This window comes from Chinchilla lanigera, unplaced genomic scaffold (assembly GCF_000276665.1).
Source record: "Chinchilla lanigera isolate Chin_1 unplaced genomic scaffold, ChiLan1.0 scaffold00182, whole genome shotgun sequence".
NCBI lineage: Eukaryota > Metazoa > Chordata > Mammalia > Rodentia > Chinchillidae > Chinchilla > Chinchilla lanigera.
Genome location: NW_004955583.1, coordinates 661,660 through 670,319, shown reverse-complemented (window position 1 = coordinate 670,319; position 8,660 = coordinate 661,660). Strand labels below are relative to the sequence as shown.

The following is an 8,660-nucleotide window of genomic DNA, read 5'->3' as shown; positions in this document are numbered from 1 at the left end:
GCCGAGGGCTGGGCCGGGCGCCTGGGCTGTGCCCGGTGCGGGTGTTGGTCGCGCGGAGGGGACGGGCGGCAGAGCGTCGGGCTGAGCGCGCGCCGCAGGGCCGAGCGCCAGGACGCTTGTTAAGTGCATGTTCCGCCTCGGGGCGATGCTGCTGCGCTGCCTTCACGCCGAACTGCGTCCTCGGCCGTCTCTTTACTTCTGGTGTTGAGGCTAGGTCTGTCTAAACTGGCCAGGCTGGGGTTGAATTTGCGATCGTCCTGCCTCAGCCTCCCAGACTGCTGAGATTACAGGCATGTGCCACCACATCTAGCACTTTTTCTTTTCTTCTTTTCCTTTCCTCCCCCATTTTTTGAGACAAGGTCTCACTATATAGTCCAGACTGAGTTTGAACTCACTGTGTAGCCTAGGCTCACCTGGAGCATATGGCGATCCTCCTGCCTCAGCCTTCTAAGTGCTGGGGTTACTAGCATGTGCCACCATGCCCAGCATTGGGTACAAGTTCCAGGTGATACTGGTGGTTCGAGGAGCAAACTCTGAATAGCAAGGTGTAAGAGATGTATGCAGTGCTGCAGCGGGGTAGGAGATCGGGGAGCGGTGTGATCAGGCCGAGCAGGCCCACAGTCTCAGGAGTTGGTCAAGTCGACGATGGGGAAGGAGTAAAAGTACAAAAGGTGAGCTCCTGGTGGACAGAGCTGCCTTTCCTGGCTTGTCTGCCACCTACGTACTAGTGGACACGTCCAGAAAGGGGGCCGGCCCTGCCGCCTGCGCGGTGCCCGATGAGAGATGAAGCAGTGTGAGTGCCTGGGCCGGAATGGAGCTCAGTGGTAGAGCACTTGCCTAACACCCTCTTGGCTCTGGGTTCAAAAAACCCAGAAAGTGCCGTGAGGTAGGGGTGTCGCTTGTCTGTTCATCAGTCCGTCCTTTGGGTCTGGTATCACGGGACAGGCGCCGTCATATTGAAGAACAGCCCTGGGTGTGCGTCTGTAAGCCCAGCTACTCAGGAGGCTGAGGGAGAAGAACCACTAATTTGAGACCAGCATGGTCCACTTAGTAAGATTGTGTCTCAGAATGAAATAAAAAGGCCTGAGGATTCTTTTTATTTTATTTTTTTATTTTTTAATTTTTTTTGGTTTTTCTCCGGTACCGAGAACCGAACTCACGACCTTGCGCTTGCCAGGCAGGCGCTTTGCCGCTGAGCTAAATCCCCAGCCCAGGCCTGAGGATTCATTGCAGCGGTGGAGCACTGCCTAGCTTTTTCAAGGCCCTGGGTCCAGTCCCATTGTTGCTGAGAAATTTTTGCAAGATAATCCTTGTAGCACATCATTCTTCAGGTAGGAATGACTTAACCCTTGGGAAGGAGGCAGCTATGAGAAAGGCTGAACAGCCTATAACTCAGTCTAAGAATGTGGGCTCTGTGAAGGCAGGGATTCTTCTTTTTCTTCTTTCTCGGTACTGGATATTGACCCGGGGTCCTCCACCGCTGAGCTAAATCCCTCACTGGGTTGCCCAGGGTGGGCCCCAACTTGCAGTCCTCTCGCCTGCATGCCCCAGGTGTCTCCGTGCACCTGGGGTTACAGGTGTGCACTGTCCCTCCCGGCCAAAGGCAGGGATTTTTGTGTCTTTTTTTGCTCCTGGACCCGTGGTACCTGACAAGGGTTTGTTGAGTGAATGCCTGAGCAGTTCAGCAGCCGCCGAGCCCGCTGGAGACTGCTGTGCATGGTGCAGTGCTGGGGAAGGCAGAGGCTGCAGCTGGTTGACGATCGTGTAGTCCTGGGCCGCGCGCAGCTGGAGCGCAGTGCTGGCTGTGCTTGCCCAAGGTGCTGAGTTCAGTCCTCAGTGTTACCAGAAAAAAAAAAAAATCAAGCCGTTCTTTCATGTGGGTGTAAGCTAGGGGGAGGAGGGGTCACCGCCTCCGTCCCGCTCGCTCAGGTACCCCGGAAGGCAGCAGCGGAGAAGCCAGGCCGGGCAGCAGAGCGGGAGGCCCGGGCCCTGCTGGAGAAGAGCCGGTCGTACAGGCTGCTGGAGGACAGCGAGGACAGCAGCGAGGAGACGGCGGCGAGGGCTGGGAGCAGCCTGCGCAAGAAGCGGAGGAAGCGCAAGCACCTCAGGAGGAAGCGCCAGGAGGACGAGGACGAGGACCAGGACGAGGAGGAGGCTTCTGAGGGCCGGAGGAAGACAGCGTGAGTCGAGCGGGGGCCAGGGCTGAGGGTGAGGGGCCGCGGGCCTGGGCCGGCCTGTGACGTCGTGGCGGGGCGCAGGGCGAGCAGGCAGCCGGCCGAGAAGACGCCCGAGTCGGAGGACGAGTGGGAGCGGACGGAGCGGGAGCGGCTCCAGGACCTGGAGGAGCGGGACGCCTTCGCCGAGCGGGTCCGGCAGCGGGACAAGGACAGGACGCGCAATGTCCTGGAGCGCTCGGATAAGAAGGTGCGGGCGGGGGCCGGGGCCTGCCTCTCGGGCCTGCCTCTCCCTCTGGAGGAGGAGCTCTGCGTTTTGGGCCGAGGTGACGCGCTGCCCTCACCCAGAGGGGACGTTTCCTCGTGCCCCTTCGGAGGAACGGGGAGGGGTCCTCGTAACCACAGGGCCGCGGCCTTCAGCCCTCCTCTCCTCTCCCAGGCTTATGAGGAGGCGCAGAAGCGTCTCAAGATGGCGGAAGAAGACCGGAAAGCCATGGTGAGTCCCGGGCCAGGGAGCCGAGGGCAGACCGCCAGGACAGACCCGGTGCTGCGCGGAGGAGCTTGGGGCCAGGGGCGCGCGGGCACGCTGAGGTGCTGGGCGGGCCCGGGTTTCCGGAGCGGGTGGCTGGGAGCTGAGGTGGCTGAGGCTGGACCTGGGACATGGAGGGAGGGGTCCCACCACAGACTTAATTCTTGTGGGCCAAATCACGCTGAGGATGAGGCAGTGCAGCGCCAGCTTCCCTGGCCCCGAGACCTAGCAGGCAGGGTGTTGTCGGGGTAGCTGGAGGGCAGGGGCAGGGCTGTCCACTGCCCAGGAAGGTGCTGACCATCTGGCTTCGCCACGCCATCTCCAGACACCCTCTTCGCTCAGTCTCCCTTCCGGCTGGACAGGGACAGGGCCCCCATAATTCGTGGACTGGGCTGTCATGGCATGCGGCTGGGGCAGACGGTTTCCCAGAGGCCTGGTCACAAGCAGAGCCGCACTTTGACTTTCTGAGGACACTCTTGAGGCTCTAAGCATGGCCCAGTGGGCCTCAGGTCTCTCCTGATCGGTGTGCTTCCTGACCCTCCCCACAAGGGACTGCAGGGGTCTGCTGAGGCGTCCCGCAGGATGTTTACGATGCTTTCATTTGCCTGAGCGCAGTCAGAGCTCACACAGTGGTGTTTGAGTTTGTTTTGTGTGTTCTCCCTCTCGTCTTTTTTTTTTTTTGTCTTTTAGAGACAGGGTCTCCTTATGCAGTTCAGGCTGGCCTTGAGCTCACTTTGTAGCCCAGGCTGGTCTCGAACTCCCAACAATCCTCCTGCCTTAGCCTCCCGAGTGCTGGCATTACAGGCGTGCGCCACCACACCCGGCCTTCCTCTCATCTTGTACAGTGTCCTACATTCTGGACCTGCCTGACCCTTATCGTGTGGTACTAAGTTCTTCTAATCTCTGTGTTTGCTTTAAAGTAGAAACTGGGTCTAACTTTTTTTCTGGGCTCAGATTAAACCTTTGTGGCAGGATCACCTCTTGGGCAGTGATGGCACCTTACCTGGTGGCACAGCGGGGGATAGAGCACATGTTGTGCACATGTTGCACATGTTGGAATAGCGCCCTGTCTACACTTTCAGCTAAAGGCGCTAGCAATCATTGCTAACCCTGTCAATCGTGTGTCTGTGTGTATGGTACTGGGGGTTAAACTGAGGCCCTTCAGATTGAGCTACATCCCCAGCCACCTCTCTTTGTTTTTTGGCATAGGGTCTCACTAAATTGCCCAGGCTACGTTTGAACTTGCAGTCCCCCCTCAGCCTCCCGGAGTGCTGAGAGTACAGCCATGCGTCACTAGCTATTGCCCGTATTTTTAAAAGAAAATCACTCCCTGGGCACGGCAGTGCACACCTGTCATCCCAGCGCTTGGGAGGCTCAGGCAGGAAGATCACAAGTTCAAGGCCAACCTGGGCCACCTAGTGACTTAGTCAGACCCCCTCCCAGGATTAGAGAGGGCCGGGGGTGTGGGTTAGTGGGAAGCCCGTGGGTTCCATCCCAGGCACCAACCACAAAAACACAGCAGCCTTTCTTTGCCTTTTTTTTTCCGGTACCGGGAATCAGACTCAGGACGTTGCGCTTGCCAGGCAGGCGCTTGTGCCACTGAGCTAGATCCCCGGACCCCAGAGTAGCCTTTCTATTTTCTCCCTTCCTGCTAACTTGAAAAAAATAGGAAGAGCAAAGTATTCAAATAATCGCCCTCGGGATCGGCCGTGAGGCGCGTCCAGCCCTGTTCTCGGGGAGAGGGCGGTGCGTGGCCCGGTGGGGGCGCCGGGCCGTGGGGCACATCGCTCTCCTCCTTCCCGCCCGTGGAGGGAGCGCACTGCGGAGGCAGCGCAGGGTGCTGCTTCCCTGCGGAGGCCAGGGTCTGAGCATCCTCCCTGGCCCAGGTCCCCGAGCTGCGGAAGAAGTCTCGCCGTGAGTACCTGGCGAAGCGGGAGCGTGAGAAGCTGGAGGACCTGGAGGCCGAGCTGGCGGACGAGGAGTTCCTCTTCGGTGACGTGGAGCTGAGCCGCCACGAGCGCCGCGAGCTCAGGTACAAGCGGCGGGTGCGAGACCTGGCCCGGGAGTACCGCGCAGCCGGGGAGCAGGAGAAGCTGGAGGCCACCAACCGGTACCACATGCCCAAGGAGACGCGCGGACAGGTGAGGGTCGGCCCCGCGGGCCGGCCCGTCTTTCCCGCCCCGGCCGTGGGTGGCGGGTGGTGGTGATGAGGGGGGCTGCCCTTCCCTGAGCTCACGCCCTCTCTCCGCAGCCAGCCCGCACTGTGGACCTGGTGGAGGAGGAGTCTGGTGCCCCCGGCGAGGAGCAGCGCCGCTGGGAGGAGGCACGCCTGGGCGCAGCAGCTCTGAAGTTCGGGGCCCGCGACGCGGCCTCGCAGGAGCCGCAGTACCAGCTGGTGCTGGAGGAGGAGGAGACCATCGAGTTCGTGCGCGCCACCCAGCTCCAGGGCGACGAGGTGAGCGGGCGCGCCCACCCCGGGACGCGCAGGGACGCGAGCAGGCTCCGGCGGGCCCGGCCTCACAGGCCCTCTTCGCAGGAGCCGGCAGCCCCGGCCGCCTCGGCGCAGGCGCAGCAGAAGGAGTGCATCCAGGCCGTGCGCCGCAGCCTCCCCGTGTTCCCCTTCCGGGAGGAACTGCTGGCCGCCGTGGCGAATCACCAGGTCCTCATCATCGAGGGCGAGACCGGCTCGGGGAAGACCACGCAGATCCCGCAGTACCTCTTCGAGGAGGTATGGTCGGCACGGCCGCACCCGTCCTGCCCGGGCCCCGGACGAGCTGTTCCGTTGTCCTCCGCCTGCCCCTGCATCTCGAGGTTCTTCACAATAAGGACCACACTCCTTTCCCGGTCTGTCCTCCCCTCCTGCACGGTGCGCCTGCCTGGCAGGCCTCACTGCCTTCAGGCCGAGGGATGCGCAGACAGCGGGGTGCGTGCGTAGGCGGCTTCCTCCCTGCCTCCCGTACGGGCCCGAGAACCGGCAGCACAGGCCTCCTCTCCTGTCCTCTGCCCTTCTCTCCCTCCCGTTGCTTCGGGGTCTGCTCTCCTGCTCTGCGCGGCCTGCTCACGTCTAGCAGTGCCTGTCCTCCTCCGCGGGCCGTGCTCCTCGGGCTGCCGCTCCTCTTCCGGTTTGGGGGCCAGTCTGTTCCCGCCTCTCCCTCTCCGCCCGGCTTGCACAGCTTGTCTCTGAGTTGTGGCTGGGCGCCGAGGGGTAGGTATAGCAAGGAAGCCCTTTCTCTCCCCTTTGTCGCTCAGGGTTACACCCAGAAGGGTATGAAGATCGCCTGCACCCAGCCCCGCAGGGTGGCCGCCATGAGTGTGGCTGCGCGCGTAGCTCGGGAGATGGGTGTGAAGCTGGGGAATGAGGTTTGTTCTGGGGACTCAGGTGAGGGAGCCCCTCGCTGCCGGGACCCTGTCCACGCCCCACAGGGCTTGGCTTCCCGCCCCGTGCCTGGGTCCCTTCGGAGGACAGCACGTTCATGGGCCTGTGGCCCCCTTGACCAGGTCGGCTACAGCATCCGCTTCGAGGACTGCACGTCGGAGCGGACGGTCCTGCGCTACATGACGGACGGCATGCTGCTCCGCGAGTTCCTCTCCGAGCCCGACCTCGCCAGTTACAGGTGCGCGGCCCGCCCGCCTCGGGAGAGCCCTGGCTCTCGCTCGCGCGGCTCTGCGCTGTCCGCCATCCTTTACCCCCGACACGCACCAGTCTGGCTGTTGTCTTCAGTTTTTCAGTCTCTGTCATTCAAATGGTCCTAGAAGTGACTTCTGGTCCCTGAGCTGGGGCAGAGAAAGCCTCCTGCCCTTGCTCCCTCCATCCCTGGTCATTTCCAGGGTTCAGAGAGCCGGGGTGGCAGAGTGAGTGGGGTTCGGGGCCCTGCGTGCCACAGCAGAGCGCATGAGGGTACTTAGGGGGCCCGGGGCTTGGCGCAGAGGGAGAGTCCGAGGTGCAGCCAGGTTCCCTGGAAATGCACGAAGGCTGCGTCCCACTGGGAGAGGGTGGCAGCCCTGCTTTGCGTTCCCAGAGAGCACCCCTGGGAGGCCCACGGGGACCATGGGCTCAAGGCCAGGATCTTCGTGATGGGCTGGCGGGTTGGGAGGTGCCTGCAGGCGGCTGGCGGGCCCAGGACCCGGTTCTTGGTCCTCAGCCAGGCCTCACAGGCTCCGTCTGTGGCCAGCGAGCTCTCAGCGCTGGCACTGCCCAAGCCCGGAGAAGGGATTCAGGGATGGGGTGCAGGGGAATAGGGTGTGTGTGCCCTTTTTCCCCCAGTACCAGGAATTGAAGCCAGGCCTTTACACAGAGCTACATCCCCAGACACTTCTTCACCTGTTGAGATAAGGGCTTGTTAAATTGCCCAGATGGGCTTGGATTTGGCTGCCTGCCTGCCTCAGCCTCCCAGGTACTGGGATTACAGGCTTGTGCCACCGTGTCCAGCGAGTAGGACATCCCGTTTCAGCTGTTCAGAGGCTGTGACTTTCTCGTCCTGGCAGGTCACAGTGGACTCTTGGGACACATAGGACTTGACCCTCCAGTCTCTCGCACGAGTCTCTGAGAGCCGAGTGGGCCGGGCGGTCTCGTGCCTGTGGGGTGGGTTTCCGGGCTCTGTGTGTCCCCTGGGGACTTGGGTGCGTCCAGTCCAGTGCACAGAGCTGGGGTGGGATGAACGCCTGTGGGTCTGGCTGCCACCCTGACACCAAGGAACGGAGCCAGGACTGGAAGGGGCTGTGGGAGCCGGGAGCCGGCCGCGTCTGGGTGGTGCTGCTGCAGGCAGGTGCTAGACTGATCGAGACATCGACCTGTCCCTGCCCTGGGCTCCAGCCTCTGTGTCTTCTACTCTGTCGGGGCCAGGCAGGCACAGACCCTGACTCCAGGGGTTTGCTTGGGTCTTAGCCTCAGGGCACTCGGCGTCTCCATCCTGCAATCCCCTGGGGCCTGGTCTAGCCCCAGTGCCCGACCCTGACCGCCACCCACCCTTCCCCAGTGTCGTGATGGTGGACGAGGCACACGAGCGGACCCTGCACACAGACGTTCTCTTCGGGTTAATCAAGGACGTTGCTCGCTTCCGGCCCGAGCTCAAGGTCCTGGTCGCGTCAGCCACACTGGACACTGCCCGATTCTCCACCTTCTTTGATGACGCCCCGGTCTTCCGAATCCCCGGCCGCAGGTTTCCCGTGGACATCTTCTATACCAAGGTGTCCTCTCGGGAGAGATGGCTCAGTCTGCCTCCGAGAGAGCAGGGCTTTAGTTCTGACCCAGGAGAGGGACTGGGACGGGAAGTGCCAGGGTGGTGGCAGGGTGCTGGCAGGGGTCCTGTCGAGCTGTGAGAAGTGTCCCGGGCCGGTGGCCCTCGTTACCCTGTCTCTTGCCTCCCCAGGCGCCCGAGGCTGACTACCTGGAGGCCTGTGTGGTGTCCGTGCTGCAGATCCACGTGACTCAGCCCCCCGGGGACATCCTGGTGTTCCTGACAGGACAGGTGCGTGGTGTGCGGGAAAGGGGCAACGGGTCCCCGGCGGACGGTGCCTGCCTCTGGCCTCCGTGACCCTGGGTCTCTGCTGTGTCCTCCCTCAAACCAGGAAGAGATTGAGGCCGCCTGTGAGATGCTCCAGGACCGCTGCCGCCGCCTGGGCTCCAAGATCCGTGAGCTCCTGGTGCTGCCCATCTATGCCAACCTTCCGTCGGACATGCAGGCCCGCATCTTCCAGCCCACACCGCCCGGGGCCCGCAAGGTCAGTAGAGAGACTGCACTGCTCGCCCTCAGTTCCCGGCAGGTGGCGACGCAGACGGCAGGAGCCTGCCCTGAGCGAGGCGAGAGCTGGCACGGCCATTGGGGAGGAGCAGCCAGGCCCCGGTGGGGGCTGCAGAGGACGCCTTGGAGGTGACCCGGGCAACACCTGAGTGTGTGGCTGGGGGACCAGCACCGTAGAGGAGCAGAGATGGCGGGGAGCCCCCGGGGGATTCAGCA

At 62.5% G+C, this 8,660-nt stretch overlaps 1 protein-coding gene across 1 annotated transcript in view; it reads left to right on the top strand.

The window, feature by feature from the left end:
- Positions 1 to 1,929: 1,929 nt before the first annotated feature.
- Dhx16 (DEAH (Asp-Glu-Ala-His) box polypeptide 16) overlaps positions 1,930 to 8,660 on the top strand; it is a gene marked incomplete at its 5' end in the record, with an annotated part of 10,966 nt that continues 4,235 nt past the window's right edge. Inside the window, 11 exon segments of the mRNA XM_013509799.1 lie at positions 1,930 to 2,180; positions 2,259 to 2,424; positions 2,614 to 2,670; positions 4,590 to 4,844; positions 4,955 to 5,158; positions 5,240 to 5,431; positions 5,953 to 6,063; positions 6,202 to 6,317; positions 7,680 to 7,890; positions 8,073 to 8,171; positions 8,272 to 8,424. Coding sequence (XP_013365253.1) covers positions 1,930 to 2,180; positions 2,259 to 2,424; positions 2,614 to 2,670; positions 4,590 to 4,844; positions 4,955 to 5,158; positions 5,240 to 5,431; positions 5,953 to 6,063; positions 6,202 to 6,317; positions 7,680 to 7,890; positions 8,073 to 8,171; positions 8,272 to 8,424 — 1,815 coding nt within the window.